Below are 21557 nucleotides of genomic sequence, written 5' to 3' on the forward strand. Positions count from 1 at the left end.
ATCTGTTCCACTCCTCGAAAACTTAGGTCTATGAATCACTTCAAATACTTCATAAAGTATTCATCTCTAGATTTTGTTGATATGGTTTACAATGGGACCCAATGTACATGTTAGGCGAAGCTCCAAACATATTAATATATTCACCTCAACAGGGATTGTTCACACAGCTGTCAAGTGGACTGCAAGTTTATTTATGCTGCCAATTCTGTGAGTTCCAAACAGAATACTTTTGAATGTTTTTGAATGGCTGTTTGACATGTTTATGAACATCCCAAATATTTCTCAACGTAATTATAAGGCTCATGAATTCTGCACAGAATGGATACAGAGTGAGTAGTCATGGAGGTGGGAGGTATAAGGAATGGATTTATACAGGAGAAGTACAGGAGGATTTTACGGCCCTGCTTGAGCGAGACTGGAAATTAATGCCCGAGATCAACATACATTTTGATTGTCCACCTCTCACTCACTCCGATTCCGTGGCGGGCAAGGCAGTAGAATTCCAGTGCCAGAGAGGATTATGGGGACATCGAGGTTCATGGAAGGTGTGGGACATATGGGGGGTATGGGGAGGAGGCAAGATATGCAAGTATAGGGGGTATGGGAGAGAGGGGTATGGAGCAGTTATGGGGGTAGGTGAGGGTGAGGGATAGGGGACCTCACACTCATTTCCAAACTGGGCTGATGTCTCAGCAAATGCAGGCAGGCCCTGTTCACTGTATACCTCACACCACACATCGCCTGTCCCCATTTCCATTCCAGGCTTGCTTCAGGAGACAGTAGATTTCTCTATCATGGAAATAGAGTGTGGGCCTGGGGGGTGGGGGGCAGCACTGCTAGGCATAAGGCAGGATTGCAATACCAGGAAATCTCCTTGCCAATGGTTGCTCCCTGTTTCAAAAGAGAAAATCTGACCTTGACATTAGACCCTCAAAGTTTAAAAAGGATACAGAATGAAAGTGTTGCCCACGTTCCAAGGATAAGTAATGAAAATAAAATCTTTTTAAAATGAACTGATTTAAAAATACTTATTTATTTCTTCACGGGTTGGGAATGTCACTGGCAAAACCAGCATTTGTTGACCCACCCTAACTGCCCTTGAAAAAGTGGCAGTGAGCTTCCTTCTTGAGTCATTGCAATCCATCTGGTGCAGATTGCTGTTAGAGAAGGAATTCCAAGATCTTGATCTCACAGCAATGAAGGAGTGACAATATAGTTCCATGTCACAATGGTGTATGTTCTGGGGGGGCAACTTGCATGTAATGGTGTTCCCGTGTATCTGTTGCCCTTTTTCTACTCGATGCCAGGGGTTACAGGAAAATGTTGAGGAAGGAGCCTTGTTGAGTTGCTGCAGTGCATTTTTTGATGATGCACACTGCTGCTACAGTGTGTTAGTGGTGGAGGGAGTGAATTTTGAAGATGGTGAATGGGGTGCTGATTAAGTGAACTTCCATGCCCTGGACGATGTTGAGCTTCTTGAGTGTTGTTGCACTGCACTCGTCTAGGCAAATGAAGAGTACTTCTTTATTTTTCTGACTTGTAGTTTATTGATGGTGGACAGGCTTTGAAGAGTTTGGGGGTGAGTTACTTGCAGCTGAATTTTCAGCCTCGTGCCTGCTCTTGTAGCCACGGTATTTATACGGCCAATTCTGTTCTGATCAATGACAGCTCTCAGAATGCTGGTACTGGGGATTCAGCGATGAATGTCAAGGGGAGATAGTTGGATTTCTCTTGTTGATGATGTTCATTGGCTGGCACTTGCGTGGTACAAATGTAACTTACCACTTATCAGCCCAAATTTGAATATTGCCCTGGTCTTTCTGCATATGGACATTGTCTGCTTCGGTACCTGAGGAGTTGCAAATGGTAGCGAGCATTGGGCAACATCAGCAATATCCCCACTTTTGACATAATGATGGAAGGAAGCTGAATAAGGTTTGGTCTAAGACATCAACCTGAGGAATTCCTGCAACAATGTCCTGGGAGTAAGATGAATGACCTCCAACAAACACAATCATATTCCTTAGTGCTCAGCATGACTCTCACCAGTGTAGAGCATTTCCCATTGACATCAGCTTTGTTAAGGCTCCTTGATGCCATATTCGGTCAACTGCCGCCTTGATGTCAAAGGCAATCACTCTCACCACATCTCATGAGGTCAGCTCATGTTTGGAACAAGGCTGTAAGGAGATTAGGAGTTGAAAGGCCCTGGTGGAACCCAAAATGAAAGTTAATGAACAAATTATTGCTGTATGAAAAAGAAGTATAGCTGCCATAGTCCCAGAAGACCAGAAGCTGCTTGCCTCTTTGGGAGAGAGAGCTGACTGGCAGTGATTTTAACTTGAGGATCACCACACCTCAGGCAAGGGCCAAGTTTGAGAAGGCAGAGCCTTCATGAATAACATGTGTGAGTGTAAATGCCACATGATAGTACTGTTGACTACACTCTCCATCACCATTCTGACAATAAAGAGAAGGTTTTTGGGGCAGTAACTGGCTGGATTGGATTTATCCTGTCTTTTGTGGACAGGACATACTTGGACAGTTTTTCACCCTGTTGTGTAGAAGCCAGTGTTGTTACTTCACGAGAATAGCTTGGCTGTGTGCACAGCTAGTTCAGGAACATAAGTCTTCAGTACTATTGCTGGGATGTTTTCAAGGCCCAAAGCCCAGTAGCTTCAGTTGTTTCTTGATATACTTCATGTAGTAACTGCAAAAAAGTACTGCAGAAAAGTTGTAACAGAAATGTAATGAAAATTGCAGTGCTTTATTTAAAGTCTGAAATCATTTGGACTTTGCAATCTGACTTGTATTTTGAGTAGTTAGGCTACAATTTCACACTTCAGTCAAAAGTTACAGACAAGTGAATTGGGAGTGTCTTCCTTTGTGGAGAACTTTGCTAAAGATGGTGCATTGCATTGCCAACATTCATCATTTTTATCAGCAGTGCCATTTCACAGTCATGTTGAAACAATTTTATTGACTGTCAATTTGAAGGTGCCAGCTCATGGACAGGATGCATAAAATTCACCAGAATAAATGATGTTAAATTAAACTAGGCTCAAAAAAGGACAGGACTGGGTACTAAATATGCATGGATTTCAGGAAAGATAAGTACAGAAAGGAGAAAGAGGATATTCTAGAAGGGTTATGGGCAGAATCCATTTTATTAAAGCTAAAAAAACCCCATCACATTTCTGGGTGTAAATGGGTCACCAACTAATGGGAAAGATATAGATGAACAAATTTGCAAGGAAATTACGGAGAAGTGAACAACGGAGTACTTATAGAGGGAGACTTTATTACTATCCCAGTCTATATCAGGAAATTTAATGTGAATGGCAGATAAGCAAAAGATTTGACAGTGTTCAGGAGAATTTTCCACATTAGTGTCTTTCTAGTCCAATGAGGAATGCTGGCTCCGGTTCTGGGGAATGAGGTGGGTCAAACGGATTAAATATCAATAGAGCACATTTAGGGGACACTGATCATTATATTATAAGATTTGAATTAGCTATGGAAAAGAACAAGAAACAATCTGTAACAGAAAATTATTGATCTGGGGCAGTCAACTTCAATGGGATAAAAATGGATTCGACCACATTATATAGAATCAAGAATTTAGAGTCAAAGTTACAATGAAACAATGGTCTGTCTTTAAAGAGGAGATAGTATAGGTACAGTTGAGATACATTCCCAAGAAGGGGAAGGTAGGACGAATAAATCCGGAGTCCCCAGGATGGAGAAAGAGATAGACAATGGGATGAAGCATAGAAGTGATGCCTAAGGTATCAGATGGATAATACAACTGAGAATCAGGCTGAGTATATAAAGTTCAGAAGGTGAGTGAAGAAAACAAAGATAGAAGCTAAGGAAGAGTATGAGTAGAGAGCAGTTAACATAAATGGGAATCCAAAAGCATTTGCATAGTGAAAGGGTGGTAAAGGGAGGAACTGATTAGAAACTTATAATGGGATTTTGCACAGATGGCGGGGCATGGCTAAAGTTCTAAATGGATATTTTGATTTTTTTTTGCAGAAGAAGCCAATACCTAATTATAGTGAAAGAAGAAATTGTTGAAACACCGATATACTAAAAATTGACAATAAGTAGGTTTTTAATAGGTTAACTATACTTGAAATCGATAAATCACCAGGACCAGATAAGAAGCACCTGAGGATAACAAAGGGGGTGAAGATAAAAGTTATAGGGATGCAGGTCATACTTTTACAATCCCTCATAGGTGTAGGGGTCATGTCAGAGAACTGGGGAACTGCAAGCATTACAGCGTCTTTCAAAAAAAATTATGTAAAGGTAAGCTAAGTAACTGACATTGGTTGTGGGGAAGCTTTTGGAAATAATAGGGTCTTTTAGGGTCTTTTAAGAGACTTCTGGATGAGTACATGGGACTTAGTAGGATTGAGGTTTATAGGTAAGCCTATTAGGTAGACATGTTCGGTGCAACTTGTGGGCCGAAGGGCCTGTTTGTGCTGTTGTTTTTCTATGTCTTCTATGTTCTATGCTCTATGATAATTCAGGACAAAAGTAATGGTCATTTGGGCAAATGTGGGTGAGTGTGGAAAACCAGCACTGACTTGTTAATGGCAAATCATGTTTAACTAACTTGATTTGAGTTTTTTGATGAGGTGAAAATGAAGGTTGGTGAGGGTACTGCAGACAATATAGTGTAAATGTAACTCCAAAAGGCACTTGATAAAATGTTAGCAGCACTGTGTGCAAAGTTAGAGCCCATGAAATAAAAGGGGCAGTGCAATATGGCTACAAAATTGGCTGAGCAACAGGAAGCTGAGAGTAATGGTGAATGGCTGTTTTATAGCCTGGAAGAGTGAGGTTAACCAGTGGTCGGTGTTTGGATAATTGTTTTCCAGATCGATATTACTGACCTAAACTTGGGTGCGCAGGACACAACTTCAAAATTTGTAGCTAACTCAAAACTTGGAATTATTGAGAGCTGTAAGGAGGATAGTGATAAACTTGAAAAGGACAAATACAGGCTGGTGAAATGGGTGTGATAGATGAAATTGAATGCAACAAAGTATGAGTTGATTAATTTTGATCGGAGTAATAAGAAGAGACAATATAAAATGAATGGTAGAATTCTGGCATGAGTGCAGGAGCAGAGGAAACTGGGAGTCTATATGCATAAATCATTGAAGATAACGGGGCAAGTTGAGGAAGCAGCTAATAAAACATATGGTCCTGAGGTTTATACATAGAAATAAATAATGCAAATACAATTAAGATATGATAAACCTGTGCAAAACATTTACTGGAGTATTGTGTCCAGTTCTGGCCACTTTAGGAATGATGAGAAGGCGATAGACAAAGTACAGAAAAGATTCATGTGAATGGTTCCAGAGATAAGAGACTTCAGATATTTGGATAGATTGGAGAAGTTGGAGCTTTTCCTTTTGGAGAAGTGAAGAGTGAGATGATATTTAATGGACCGTGTCCCAAATCATGAATGGTCTGGATAGAATAGATGGGGTCAAATCCTTCCCATTGGCAGAATGAACAAGAAAAAAGTGTACTGATATCAGGTGATTGGCAAGGAAGCAATGGCAAAATGTGAAAACATATTTTCATGCATTGAGTAATTAGGATTTGGAACACATTGCATGTGAGTATGGTGGAGGCAGATTCAAGTGAAACCTTAAAAACAGAATTGTATAATTATCTGAAGAGAAAAATTTACCGAGCCAGGGGAAAAATGGGTGGGAGATGGCCTAAGTGCATTGTTTTGCAAAGAGCTGGCACAGTCACAATGAGCTGAATAATCTCTTTTTGTACTGTGACTATTTTAACGACTGGATGTTACTGCTCCCCACGGGCAGGTTGGCAAGTGCTCGCTGCAATGAATCCAGTGGTGGGGGAGGTATCAGTAGGTCTGCCTGTCAATGAGCCAAATGAAGCTCTTAAATGGCCAACAAGCAGTCACATAGGACTTCCTCCCTTTCCTGCTGTGATTTAACCCATGGGGGAGAGGCCCAAGCTAAGTTTCCAGCCCCACAGCTTTCACTGTTTGAAATTGGGCTGGTAATGGAGCATGGGGTCAGGTTGCTACTTTTTGGGCCCTCCAATGTTCACTAACACCCTTCCCATTCCTCCCCCAGGTTTTGATGTGGGGATCAGCTATTTACCATTTATATAGATGATCTGGAGGAGGGAACCGAGTGCAGGGTGTCGAAATTTGCTGATGACACCAAAATTGGTGGAAAGGCAAATTGTGCAGAGGGTGGGGAGAGTCTACAGAAGGATCTAGATAGGCTGGGCGAATGGGCCAGGAAATGGCAAATGGAATTTAATGTTGGTAAGCGCGAGGTGGTCCACTTTGGTAGGAATAATGGTAGGAAGGATTATTACTTACGTGGAGAAAAACTGCAGCAGGCGACGGTGCAGAGGGACCTCGGGGTCCTTGTGCATGAGTCGCAAAAACCCAGCTTGCAGGTGCAGCAGGTGGTCAGGAAGGCGAATGGGATGCTGGCTTTCATCGCGAGGGGGATTGAATATAAAAGTAGGGAGGTCTTGCTGCAGCTGTATAGGGCATTGGTGAGGCCGCAGCTGGAGTACTGTGTGCAGTTTTGGGCGCCGTACTTGCGCAAAGATATTTTAGCCTTGGAGGGAGTGCAGAGGAGGTTTACTAGGCTGATTCTGGAGTTGAGGGGGTTGAGCTATGAGGAGAGGCTGAATAGATTAGGCTTGTACTCGTTAGAGTTTAGAAGAATGAGGGGACATCTCATTGAGACGTATAAGATGATGAATGGGATGGATAGGATAGAGTTGGAGAGACTCTTCCCGCTCAGAAAGGATAGTAGGACTAGGGGGCATAGTCTTAAGATAAAGGGGGGCGGTTTAGAACAGAGTTGAGGAGGAACTTCTTCACTCAAAGGGTGGTGAATCTCTGGAATTCTCTGCCCGTTGAAGTGGTGGAGGCTGCCTCGCTAAATATTTTTAAGAAGCGGGTTGATGGGTTTTTGATGAGAGAGGGGATTAAGGGTTATGGGGAGAGGGCGGGAAAGTGGAACTGAGACACAACAGATCGGCCATGATCTTATTGAATGGCGGGGCAGGCTCAAAGGGCTAGTTGGCCTACTCCTGCTCCTATTTCTTATGTTCTTATGTTCTTATGAATAGGAATTCAATGGGAATTTAACACAGACACTTCGCCACCTTTTGTCAGAATTTTCCATTTGTAATACTCCCATAAGCAGGATAAGGATGGCAAGAATATGGGATATTAGAGTTGCCCATTTAATTTCAGGAAAAACAATAGGTCTATTTAATCCTAAAAGCCTTATGTTAAACTTATTTTTCCCCTAATTGTTAATTCCATTCAAGCTGCTGCTTTCTTCTCAACTATTCTTTGATCAAGGTCAGTTGCACTTTCAACGTTGCTGTCGATTGCCTCCCCCTGCCCCATCCCTCCCCCGTTCCCCCATCTGACCTCGCTACTTTTTCATTGCAGAACATTTGTTCTTTGTTGCCATGCTGTGTTGCCTGTTTGATCCTGTGGTGTCACTGGCCTTTGAGGAAATGAAAATCGAGGAAACATCACCTATTTTACACTGCCACACTAGTGTAAAGGGCCGTCTTTGTTCCAATCTTGTGTTCCTTTTCTTGCCATTTTTGGCATCTCAATAAAACAAAAAAAATTGCAAATGGAGTGGTTTCCACTCGCTGAGCAGTGCTTAGTGTCTGTGGAGAGTCTGAAAGCAGTTTGTCAGCTGGATATGACAATGTTGCACCTCTTGCAGCTGATTGGAGTTATACAAAATTCCAGTGATTCAATGTTAATTTTAAATCACAGTAAGCACTTCCATGTATTCAAAGAAGTAAACTTTTTAAAGTAAAGTATGAATTAAAAATAAAAAAGGCCAACTGTTAGATCAAAAGTCCATTTTTGTTCCTAAAGGACAGACAGACAAATACATACATGCTGTTACACAATCATCAGGTAACTTCACCACAGTAACATTGGCAACTCTTCCACTTGTTAATGATTTATTAATTAGAGCTTTTTTTAATGCTGTGATTCATCAGGACAAAAGGGAATTGTTGAGATATTTTGTTCTCTCATTTCTATTACCTTGATTGTTTTCACTAAGAATAAGTAATGCAAAATCAATAAATTAGGATTGAATTCACCAACACTGCTACAGTTATATAAAGGCAAAATACTGTGGATGCTGGAATGTGAAATAAAAATAGAAAAAACTGGGAAATCTTAGCATCTGTGGAGAGAGAATAGAGCCAATATTTCTAGTCTGGATAATCCTTCATCAGTGTTGGTTCTATTCTCTCTCCACAGATGTCATCAGATCTGCTAAGATTTTCCAGCATTTTCTGTTTTTGTAACTGCTGCAATTATCTGTTCAGAAGAATGTAAACATGCCCTCAGTAAGTGCAAATTGTTCAATGAAACTACCATTCTGTATGTTGGTGAAGTTGTGGAAATGAACCTGGTTGAATAGATACCAAGGAATTCAATTAATATAAATTAAAGAAAGATTGAAACTTAGGTATAATTTCTGATTGCTTAAATTTTGTAATACCTGTATTCGTTCCACCTCTAAGAAGGTTGCTGTCTGAAAGGCCTTTTCCCACAGGATGAGTTCATATTCTAATTCCACACTGAAGATAAGGTCCTCTCCATTTTCTGTCTGAACACTAAAACAGTGTTTCCGCCGGTCCCACAGATCACTGTCCTGATGAAAACCTGAAGTTATATAATCTGGCATACATCAATTAATATTTTCACCAAACACACATATTTAAGGCTATAAATCGCAAATGCAACACTTGATGCAAGCAAGTTATTTTTGTTTCAGTTGCAACCTCAATATTGCGGGAAGTGAATCTTTAACAAAATGTGTTGACGTGGCTTTCTTCCTAATTCACTTCCAAATGATAATGCAATTGATCTGAAAAGGTGTCCGCACGTCAAAGGAAAATTACTATGTTGCTCGCACACAACATCTTTTGAGGGGGGAAAATGATATCCGAGGGCCCAGAACTTCCATGAAGTGGCAGTCACTTTGGATTGCCACTCTGCACCCTTTTACTTACCAAAGACTGGAAATACACCTGGACTTCCGACCTGACCCTGAGAAATATGCAGTGTAGATACTCCTCAGGTTCTTTCTATGCGGTGCAGGAACATGGGGCAAATGAAGCCTCCTCCTCCTTTATACAGTGCTAGCAATTCCAATGCAGACCTTACATGAAGTACATCTTCTGGCGTGTCCCTAGGACATGACTCCAACCTCTTCCAGCCGCGAGGAATAGAAAATCTGGACCAATATGCACCCTTTCCTTTTCTCACAGGTTAAATATCAACTGAAACCTTTTCTTAAGCTCAATGTTGTATCATGAAACATTAGCTTTTTAATGGAAAGGCCAAGTTGCTTTCAGCTATCCAGTTTTAAAACACAATATATGAGATATAAAACTTGGGACGCCATGGTGAATCTCGGTAAAATCTTAGATAGATCACATTTGGAGTAGTGTATGTAGTTTTGATCTTCAAATGATGGGAAACAGGTCAAAACAATACAAAAGGTGCAGCATAAATTCACTAGGATAACTGTACCTGGAAATCCAAAACCAAAGAAAAAGACTTGAACAATTAGAACTGTTTTTATTAGAAAAGAGGAGATAATAAGGTGATTTGACAGAAAAGTGTTTAAGATTTTGAAGCAATGGAATGGTGTAAATAGGGATAGACTTCAAAACATTTGTAGGATTTAATACAATGGGACATAATTATAAGAGGGTAGAAAAACACTTTAAAAGATGATTTGGAGGCTGTGGATTGTTCTAGAACTGGAGACAAAAGTAGAGACCTGAGGGGGAACATTTGACAGATGCCCAATGGAAGTAAAGCAATGGAGCATCCAAAACTGTTTTGTTTCATTTATTTAAATGTCAGCAACAATCTTCAGGCATCAAGTGAGTGCCAGCTGGCACTTCTTCTCCTACTTGCCACACACAAATCATTCCCCCCTTTCCCCAAAAATCTGGGCTTTTAAGGAGCACTGGTTAAAATACTCACTGAGCACGGCCCAGTCATTTATATCTGAAAATTACAAAATGGGTCCTAAAATCTGTTTAAGAATTGGTTTGCATATTTAAACTGACAGCGAGCACGCTGCTCGTCCATTTAGAGGTTTATGTGAAAATGGCATCAGGAGGACATTGGTTCCCTATTTCTCAGGCAGTTGGAAATTTAAGAATCGGTTAGTTAGATCTTGAAAGAAGCAAGGGTAGGGTTTATGGATACAGGATGGCCACGTTGCATTAAGTCTACTCTTCATGCACTGGTGAACAGTAAATGGACTGACTGGGCTGTTTCCATGGTCCCATTTCTAAGTAATGCTGTACAAGTTTTCCCTGTCAATTAGAGTTAGCATTCACCATTTGCTAGTGTGTATCATACATCAGCAGGTTGCAATACAGATTTCTTCTTATGGGATTTAGCTATTGATCTAAGGAAATTGTACTTAGATAAGCTTTGTAGATTTCTCTGGAAGTTTTAAAAGTCTTGAAAAAAAGAAAAGGAAGTCAAGCTAGTTAATCCCGGTTCAAAGGGAAGGGGCTGGGTGAGTCAGTCATTTGAATCATCAGTATCCCTTGTTTTCCCTGGTTGTGCTGACAACTTTTCCTTATAACACACGGATTATCACTGGAGTAATACTGTTTGTACTGGCAGCAATAGTTCGAACTTTTAGTCAATGTTTAACATGCAGGACACAAATCCTCTCTGTCTTAATTTAGAAACTCATTCATCACTGATTAACTGTCCACATAATTGAAAACAACATTGCCATATGATAAAACAGCCTCTAAACTCCAAGAGCTTTGTAGCTCAAAGCTGCCTCAATGATAATCGTCATTAATAATGTTCATTAAATGAGCATCAAAAGGCCTGCAGAGTGGATTCTCAGAAATTCAGGAATATACAGATGGAACAGTGACAAGCTACGACGATAGCTATTTTCCCCCAAATGCTTATTTAAATTTTTTTTTAATGAAACATATAAACACAAAATAGTCTTTTGGGTTGTGGTTTCCTGATGATCATATGGCTGAAACTTGACCATGTTTCTCAAAGACTCTGAGGGTTGGATTTTATGTCAGGAAATTGGGGCAATGGCCAGAATTTCACAACTCCGCCTGCCACGGGAATCAGAGCGGGCAAGAGGCAAACCATTGGAAGGTATGTTGACTACGGATGGGATTTTACAGTTTTGGGACAAGCAAGGCCTTAAAATCCAGTCCAACTGCAAGCTGTCCCATGCATGCAAAATCCAGTGGGATAATATCAGATCACAAAGCCAACATCAAAAAGCCGCCCTACTACAATTTAGCAATCAGCAGCCCACCCACAATTTCTAAAAAGCCCATTAAAGCAGTCAGTGGGAGTTACTTTTTTTTAAATCAAATCTGCATTCGCCACATATGGGACTATGGCTGATTCTAGCAGGACAGAGCTGGGAGACTTTGTTAGCACTCTTCATTTTCTTTTGTATTGCATTTTAAACTACATCAGGGCCTTTCTTCAGGAAGAGGGGCAAACAGGAAGTACTGCAAATAAAGTTGTGTGCTGCAGTTTTTATGCTATACGTTACTTTCCTCAAGAGAATTGTCCGTTTCATTGGTTTGCTCAAAATATCCTTCAAACCTTTGCAACAATTAGGTGGCCTCTGGAATATGCTTCTGTTAGAGTCTCACATGATCACTGTCTGCTGTGCATGCACAGCCTGGCCTTCTAGAAGGTGTTGGGGCAGGGCGGGGGGCGGTGTCCCGACAGAGGAGGATTTGCTGGTCACAGTCCATCCACTGACATTGAGTCTGATAACGGGAGGAGGGTGAGCCAGACCAGCCAACTGTTCAAGACAGTTTGTGGGAAGGTCTGGATGTCTGGGGACATGAGAAGGTTCCAATAGCAATGTATCTCTCCTCTTCAACAACAACTCCTTGGCCCTTTACCTGTTGGTTCCTTCTCCTGAACATTAGGGCTGAGTCTGCCAAGGGCAATGTAGAGGCAAGTAATGCTGAGCAGAGGGACCACATGATGGTAGGAAGGACTATTACTTACATGGCAAAAAACTGCAGCAGGCGACGGTGCAGAGGGACCTCGGGGTCCTTGTGCATGAGTCGCAAAAACCCAGTCTGCAGGTGCAGCAGGTGGTCAGGAAGGCGAATGGGATGCTGGCCTTCATAGCGAGGGGGATTGAATATAAAAGTAGGGAGGTCTTGCTGCAGCTGTACAGGGCATTGGTGAGGCCGCAGCTGGAGTACTGTGTGCAGTTTTGGTCGCCACACTTACGCAAGGATATTTTGGCCTTGGAGGGAGTGCAGAGGAGGTTTACTAGGCTGATGCCGGAGTTGAGGGGGTTGAGCTATGAGGAGAGGCTGAATAAACTAGGCTTGTACTTGTTAGAGTTCAGAAGAATGAGGGGAGATCTCATTGAGACGTATAAGATGATGAATGGGATGGATAGGATAGAGGTGGAGAGGCTCTTCCCGCTCAGAAAGGACAATAGGACTAGGGGGCACAGCCTCAAGATAAAGGGGGGGCAGTTTAGAACGGAGTTGAGGAGGAACTTCTTCACTCAAAGGGTGGTGAATCTCTGGAATTCTCTGCCCATTGAGGTGGTGGAGGCTGCCTCGTTAAATATTTTTAAGACGCGGGTTGATGGGTTTTTGATAAGCGAGGGGATTAAGGGTTATGGGGAGAGGGCGGGAATGTGGAACTGAGCCACGACAGATCAGCCATGATCTTATTGAATGGCGAGGCAGGCTCGAAGGGCTAGTTGGCCTACTCCTGCTCCTATTTCTTATGTTCTTATTTTCTTATGAAGGCAAATTCTCTTCACAGCATCTAGTCCAAACCCTCACATCACACACATATGCACAAATGGAGCCTCATATGAAGAGAACAATTCTTTATTTAGACTTGATCAATGTTCTTCATAGCTCAAAAATATGAAAATCACCCATGTTTGTCCAATGTGCCTTTTAATTTTCTTACAGGTGCTATGGTATTGTGCTCCCTCTGTGCTGCCCACCGTTCTGGAGACAGGCTTCTTACAATATTATTCCTTGTCTGCAATGAGTTTGGTGGCCATCCACTGGCTGCCTGAGGCTGTGAAGGCTCTGGTATGGGGAGAATCTTCTACACAATGGCAAAACACCCACCTATCACCAGGGCACTCAATGGAATTGTGTTAATGGCAGGGGCATGGAGAAGAGCATCAGAAATGCTCTGGGAGGTGCCTCCCGATCACATTAGCAGCTGCTCATTGCTCATGCAATGGATTGCAGGTTAGCAGGCATATCCAATATCCCATCAGTTGGCCTTCCATTATATTTGTCAGTCTCTCTATAAGGAAGCCATGAGTTCTGAAGAGTGGGTCATTGAAGTGCCTATCTCCTGGATGGACATTCAAATATCCATGCTAGGGTGCACAACACCTTGCAATCTCTTCCACAACTCCAAATACCTAATGTTGCATGTTCTGCATCTGCTGTCGCATTGATGATTCCAGAGGTTCAACATCAGTTTGGGACTCAGCATTTAGATCACCTCCAGGACTCTTCCAAGTTCCAGAGGTCTGCTTCTTCTCAGTCTCTGACAGCTGTCTTGTGAATGGGATGAACTCTCACCACAAATTGTTGGATTCTTACATTCAAGTCACACATACACTCTGAGGGCGTATAACTGTGCTGGTGAGGTGTGTGGAGCAAGGATATGATGCTGCATCCTCTGAGGCTTCCTCCTCCTTCTCCTCGAGAGGTTATCAATGATTCCTCAGGACTAGGGCTGGAGCAGCTGATGTTTGTCCTGTGGGGGAAATAAGACAAAGCGAATAAGGGACATCATCATCATTTGATTTGTATTTAGAGAGACACACTTCCACAAAGCACACATTAGGATACTAGGAGATGATAACAAGGTTTGAACTTTAAGCCTTTCAATATTGAGACACACCTTCCTCTCTGAATTCATGATGTGGAGTTGTTGGTGTTGGGCTGGGGTAGACACAGTAAGTAGTCTCGTAACACCAGGTTAAAGCCTGCACTCACCTGATGAAGGGGCAGCGCTCCAAAAGCTTGTGCTAGCAAATAAATCTGTTGGACCTTAACCTGCTGTTGTGAGACTTTTTACTGTCTCCGAATTCTGCAAACTTCCAAAGTCAGAAGCCATCAATGTTACCTAGCCAACAGCTTCCAACCCTCTCCCTATCCCGCCTATGTCTGCATTGTTTCCTGATGAGAGCTATGTACCCTTGGAATCTGACCAGCCCAGGGCCTTCCTCCCTCCAAACTCGCGTCAACCAACAGCTTGACTCCATTCATTTTCTGCCATCTCCAGACTTTTTTCTCAGTGGGGGTGAGAATGGCCAGGTTTGCCAGTCCACTGCCAGTCCTAGCTCTCTCACGACACTATCTCCTGCAAATCAAATGGGAAATTGGGATGAATAAGCTGTGCTAAAGTCATGCTTTCAAATATGTGCACTTTGTGGGCAGTAAAAATTTTTCAATGTTCTTTCTCAGCACTTCAGAGGCTCTTCCTCCAAACCCCCCTTGCCATGAAGATTGGCATGTCTGCAACATGCCATTTTCTACACTTGGGCAAGACATTAGGCAATCCCACAATCAAACCACATCACATCCTCACACCATTTAGATCCACCTCCAATATGGCCACATACTCACCCTGGCAAGTCTGAAGGGTCTCAACAAGGCTGCTTGATTGGTATATCTGGCAGGTCTCCTCATGCCATCTACTAGCATGAGGATCTCCCATTTATCACTCACAGCTTGGTAGAGGACTTTCAGGGAGCCATTACCAAATCATAGAGCCATCCCTAGTGAGGGTCCATCTGTAGTTGGTGGCTCCATTCTCTCTTCCATCTGTGAAGAGAAAAAGAGTTAAATGGCAGATTTCTTTTCCTAAATACTTGTTATTTGTAAGGGAATGGATCAGCTGCATTCAAATATTCTCCCCTCCCTGGTAAGGGTCCTGAATGCTTCACTATCAACATAATGGCCATCATGATGACTAATTGAGATGACCATGTCCTAACGGACAAAGCTGCTAGACTGGCTCTGCAACATGTGGTGATGAAACCAATAAGCGTGAAAAATCACAACATGCCCCTCACCAATCTGCCTATTGTAGACGCATCTGTCCATGACTGTATTGGTGGGACTGACCACCGCAAAGTCCTCGTGGAGACGAAATCCCCTCTTCACACTGACGATACCCATTATCACGTGGTGTGGCACCATGCTGAATAGGATAGATTTCAACAGATCTGGCAATTCAAAATTGGGCATATATAAGGCACTGTGGGCCATCAGCAGCAGCAGAGCTGCACACAATCACAATCGATAACCACATGGCCATTCTACCACTATCACCAAGCCAGGGGGTGAATTCTGGTTCAGTGAAGAGTGCAGGAAGACATAGCAGAAGCAACACCAGTCACACCTAAAAATGAGGTCCAAAATTCTCTGATGTCGACCACCTCACCACCACTGCCAGCGAGAATGGAGAATTTGGTGCTCAGCCAAATCTCCATTCACTGCAGCAGGACCTGAGAATCCCAGACACGGGTGAGGTCGGAGAATTCCAGCCAGGATGTCAACCTGATGAAACTGGAAGCATACCACTGTTCCTTCACTATTGCTGGGTCAAAATCCTGGAATTCCCTCCTTAACAGCAGCATATGTGTACCTATACCCCATGAACTGCAGTGGTTCAAGAAGGCAGCTCATCACCAGCTGCCCAAGGCCAATTAGGGATGGCAACATATGCTGGTCTAGGCAATGACACCCACACCCTGAGAGAGAATTAAAAACAAACAATTTAAAAACTTGATCTTACCTGCTGGTGCTGCAATTGTTTAATGGATCTAACAGCATTGAAGAAACTTCTGCCTCTAAAGGTGTTCTGCTGTAGTTGCCACAGTCCAGTGCCAGGGTGCCTTTAAATGGTTGGCCCTGAATGATGTTCGGTTCATGAACTGCCCCCTTTCTCGCCAAACACCATGCCATTCTTGCCTGATTGGGCACACTGCCCACGATTCTCCTCAGCAGTTGGATGGCTTCCTGCCAGGTGGGGCGTTAATTAGCCACAGGAAACATTATGGGGCTTCTTTGAAATGCTGGGATAGGTGTCACTGATGTACACACATTTTGGGTCAAACTCCCGGTTACCACCAATCAACACAAAATTCAGCCCTTGATGGAGCTGAATAACTCGTAACGAGTTATGAGTTACACATTTTCGTTCCTCAGTAACCCAGTGTGCGTTTGAGCAAATTTATAAATATAAATGGGAAAACAAAGTACATGACACAAAGGAATTCCATTTACAGAAGATGAATACACTCAGCCACTTTAACTTCCAGAACTGTTTTAATGCTGTAGAGAGCCTTTTAGAATGCTTCAATACAACACAAAAACAAAATTAAATGCATCCAACTGCCTTTCAATTGCTATTCATGTTTTGGCTTTTACAAAACAAAAGTTTGACAAAATGAAATCAGAAAAGGCTTTATGAATATGAATGCACAAACACTCAACACATTAACATAAAATCCTTTAATTTGACACCTTCACAGAGGCACTAGCCTATATAATTATTATTTGACAGAAACAAGAAAATGAGACACCTGTAAATTTGATGTGCTGGCTACTGAGATTGATTTTCTAATCTACAATTTCATTTAGCAAGGCTCTGCACTCAGGGCTTTGCCTTACAAGTTTTACTGAGTATTTCAAAGTACTTCATTTTTAACAATACCCAATGTTAGCAGTTATACAATCTTGCAAAATGTGAACTTCAACAAAACTGAGCAGGATAGGTAAAAATAAATTCAAGATAACATTTCTAAATTCACAGACCTTTGTCAGCCCATTAAATGAAACCAATGATATAATATTTGAAGCATTAGTGACAACATATTAGGAAGTCTTGGTTGCAGCTGGTAGTTTCCCTGCCTCTCTGGGCCAGAAGTCCTGGCTTCAAGATTCACTCCATGACTTGATGGCCATAGAAGTTGATTATCAACCAAATTGAATCCTTCCAATGTGGCGATGGTAGGAGTTAAGAACAGGAGAATCTCCTGGTCAGCCACATTAATGTGAGGCAAGCTATAGCCTCTGGTGACAGGCTGGAGACTTGTTCCAGGAAAATGTAAGAACAGCAGCAGACATAAACATGTGCTTTTTGTCCACTAGATGTGGGAAGCTTGTCAGACTAAGATAGCTCAATGGCTTGAAATTTCATAGATTGTTAGATGTTCAGAATGATATTTGCTCTTTGTTAAAAGGACACATCAGTGCAGCCCTGCAAAAACTAATAGAATCTGCTTACTCATACCTTAAGAATTTTGCACATAATTTCATAGACTGTGTAACTCCTCACTGCTTTTGTCCAATCCAACGTAGTCACCTGAGGAAAGAAATTATTTAGATATTTAATTATTTAGGTCATTTAGCATTAATGCAGAACGTACACAACATGACTGGAACAAGACTTGTGTTCGTGATAATCAAGAGAACAAATGTCAATTTAGCTTTTTCATTAAAAAATACCTTTCAACAGAACAAAAAAATCAACTGGTTTATGAACTGCATTGACAATGTGGAAAATTGCCAAGTTTGTCCAGTATGGAAAATGCTGGACAAACACAACCTAGCCTTCAGTCTACTCTCAATCATTCCAATTGTTGGAAGGGACTGTTAACAATGAATCCACTTTTTCTCCTTCATCATCCTTTCCTCATCAGTTAGTTGCTACTTCCAACAACATGATGGAGGATATCCAAAAGCACCGTGCGTGGTCAATCCTACTAATTCAGTCATGGACAGATGCGTCTGTAGTAGGCAGGCTGCGGAGGATGAAGCCAAGTATGTTTTTTCTGACTTGTTCATTTCTTCTCCACCTGCCACAGACTTGATCTGTAAGTTATGTCCATTAGGACTCAGACAACTCGGTTGGTAATTGTGCTACTGAGCCACTTCTGGTGTTGACATTGAACTCCCCCAACCAAAATACATTCTATATCCTTACCACCCTCAGTGCTTCCACCAAGTGAAGGAGTATTGATTCATCAATTGTTGGGGGACAGTATGTGGTAATCAACAGGAGGTTTCCTTGCCCATATTTGACCTGATGCCATTGAACTCATGGGATCCAGAGTCAATGTCTTCCCGCTCAAAAAAGACAGTAGGACTAGGGGGCACAGCCTCAAGATAAAGGGGGGGCGGTTCAGAACGGAGTTGAGGAGGAACTTCTTCGCTCAAAGGGTGGTGAATCTCTGGAATTCTCTGCCCGTTGAGATGGTGGATGCTGCCTCGCTAAATATTTTTAAGAAGCGGGTTGATGGGTTTTTGATGAGAGAGGGGATTAAGGGTTATGGGGAGAGGGCGGGAAAGTGGAACTGAGCCACGACAGATCAGCCATGATCTTATTGAATGGCGGGGCAGGCTCGAAGGGCCAGATGGCCTACTCCTGCTCCTATTTCTTATGTTCTTATGTTCTTATGTTTCCCAGGGAAACTTCCTCTGTATAAGGCTGTGCCACCATCTTGGTGGGAAATACTAAGGGATTGTGATGGTGCTGTCTGGGACATTGTCATCTTCATGGCTCATACCTCAGAAACAATGTCCGACTGTTACTAGTCTGTTGGACAGCTCTCTCACTTTTGGCACAAGTCTCCAGATATTAGTAAGAAAGGCTTTGCAGCATTGACAGAGCTGGATTTTTTTTATTCATTTGTGGGATATGGACGTTACTGACTGGCCAGCATTTATTACCCATCCCTTGAACTGTGTGGCATTTCAGAGGGTAGTTGAGAGTCAACCACACTGCTGTGGCTCTGGAGTCACATGTAGTCAGGCCAGGTAATGATGGCAGATTTCCTTCCCCAAAGGACATTATGGAACCAAATGGGTTTTTCTAACAATTGACAAAGGTTTCATGGTCATCAGTAGATTCTTAATTCCAGATTTTTTTTTAATTGAATTCAATTTCCACCATCTGTCAATGGTGGGATTCAAACCCGTTCCCTAGAACATTAGCTGAGTTTTTGGATAAATAATCCAGCGATAATACCACTTGGCCATTGCCATCCCAAATTTGCTATTTTCCCTTCCAATGCCTTGATGCTGTATAGTCTGTTGCATTTTATTCCTCTACAACTTATTAGCAGTTTGATAAAACTGAGTGGTTTGATAGGCCATTTCAAAGGGCATTTAAGAGTCAACAACATTGCTGTAGGTCTGAGTCATATGCAAGCCAGACAAGGAAGGTCAGAAAATTTCCTTCGCTACAGGACATCATGCGAACCGATTAGTTTTTAACAACCTAAAGCTAAAAAACTGCAGATGCTGGGAATTGAAACAAAACAGAAAATGCTGGAAAATCTCAACAGGTCTGACAGAGTGCTGATGAAGGGTCACCCAGAGTCATCCAGACTCAAAACATTGTCTCTCTTCTCCCTCCACAGATGCTGTCAGACCTGCTGAAATTTTCCAGCATTTTCTGCTTTTGTGTGTGTTTTTACAACAATAGTTTTATGATCATCATTAGACTTTTAATTCCAGATTTTTTTACTGAATTGAAATTTCACCATCTGCTGTGGTGGGATTCAAACCCAGATCCCTAGAGTGCTACCTTGGGTCATGGATTACTTAGTTGTTTGCCTTGGTTTTTGGTGCTAAATGATTTCCTCCCCTAACTCCCCATCACCCCAGCAACGTAAGTACAAACAGAGTCCAAATAGTTGCACACGTGATTTGTACTGAAAAACAATTGAACTCAGTCACAGCTCCAGATCATGCCCTAGCTAGAGACTGAACTTTCACTTACAACTTCTTTTAAATAAAAAAGATTATTTGGATACAAGTCTCCTGCGGCATGGTTAAAAGGTTCATCATGCAATCAGTTTGAAAAATCTTAATGCAGCTTCCAGAGAAGGCATATAAAAAGCAAAATTGTCTATAACTCATCCACAATTACCATCAACTTGTCAGGTTCACTCAAGGATAACTCAAAGTCATGGAAAAAAAAAAATCATACTTATATAGCAGCAGGTATTCTTCTTTTCTGAAGTTGAAATTAAAATAGAAAATGCTGGAAACACACAGTAGCCTATGCAGCATCTGTAAAAAAAAAGAAACAGGGTTATGATGTTTCGGCCATAGACCCTTCTTCAGATGAAGGTTAAGATGAAGGGTACATATCCGAAATGTCATAATCTGTTTTCCCCTTTACAGATGCTGACCACCCTGCTATGTATTTCGTGCATTGTTTTTTCAGTAAATTCAGGATATTGAAAAAAAACTTACTGAAGTTGTCAGCTCACTGGAAGCCCACTTCAGATAATGGAGACTTTGATCAGATATTGCCAATGCAATCATTTCAGCCTTCCAGGACAACAATTTCAAGGCCAAGAAAGGACTTCATATCTAGTCTGTGACTAAACACTCACCCACAACTCATTGCCTAAGTACCTTGGCAACATTCTTTACTGTACATTAATTTTTCAGCAATACTTCACAAACATCAGAGTCAGGCTCAAGCTGGGAGTGAATCTCATTTGGGGAAGCCAACATACTGCACACTGTTTTATTCTTTCTGGTCTACCCAACAATAGAGAACTGATGCTCAGGCACTGCCACACAAATATAGGAGATTTACAGCTCAGAGGCACCACGAGGACTATTTCTGTGACATTGAGATCAAAGCAGCTCAAGTGACTTGCTGTGAATCCCCACAAGAACACCACCAATCGATAGCTAACGAAGCACTTCCAATAGCACCAGACCTCAAAAAATCCTAAACCATCCGTCAGAAATCCGAGAATCTTACTGGAAAACCTTCCATACTCCACAAACTGATGATAACCCCATCTCTCAACAGTATATTTCCTGGTTTACTGCAAACATCACTTCTTTATTGCACTAAGATGAACATGTGGATTGCATTATTGAGCTAACGTAACTTACTCGTCCCTAACTAGAAGGCACTATAATAACATGCTGAAATTTGGAAACAGCCAACACTCCCATTGCACTTGAAGAAACAATTTATATATTAAAGATGTAAAATGATACATATAGGTAACTTACTAGAATATAATATGACTAAACCAACATCAACAATACCTAACCATTTAATAGGTCAGGTTGCAACTTTGATGCTCTTGTAAAATTTGACAAAACATAATACATAGAACAACTTATTTCTTCTTTCTACCTTACTACATTCAATTAACCTAACTGGCTTCTTTTCCTTTCTGTCTGACTACCTCTGTCCATTTTCATTTGCTTGACTCTATTTTCTTAACATCTTTGACATAGTCATCCTGAACTTTGACGACCAACATGTGACACTGATTGATTTGTCTACACCTTGGTCTACCAGTGGATCCTGTAATACCAGGAAACTTTCAGCTTTTTTGTGGCTTTCACTCTCTTTCTGACTTTCAAGTTGGACAGTAAGAGGAATTTGGACT

General features: G+C 41.8%; 1 protein-coding gene across 4 annotated transcripts in view; it reads right to left on the reverse strand.

Moving 5' to 3' along the window:
• The window catches only part of sntg1 (syntrophin, gamma 1), a 418937-nt gene that overhangs the window by 21380 nt on the left and 376000 nt on the right, over window positions 1–21557 (reverse strand). For all 4 annotated transcript variants that reach the window (XM_080194933.1, XM_080194934.1, XM_080194935.1 and 1 more), the window contains 2 exons: window positions 17417–17488; window positions 8574–8726 (listed from right to left, as the gene is read on the reverse strand). In XM_080194933.1, coding sequence (XP_080051059.1) covers window positions 8574–8726; window positions 17417–17488 — 225 coding nt within the window. The remainder of the gene's footprint in view (window positions 1–8573; window positions 8727–17416; window positions 17489–21557) is intronic.

This window comes from Carcharhinus amblyrhynchos, chromosome 8 (assembly GCF_965287045.1).
Source record: "Carcharhinus amblyrhynchos chromosome 8, sCarAmb.v2.hapA, whole genome shotgun sequence".
Lineage (NCBI taxonomy): Eukaryota > Metazoa > Chordata > Chondrichthyes > Carcharhiniformes > Carcharhinidae > Carcharhinus > Carcharhinus amblyrhynchos.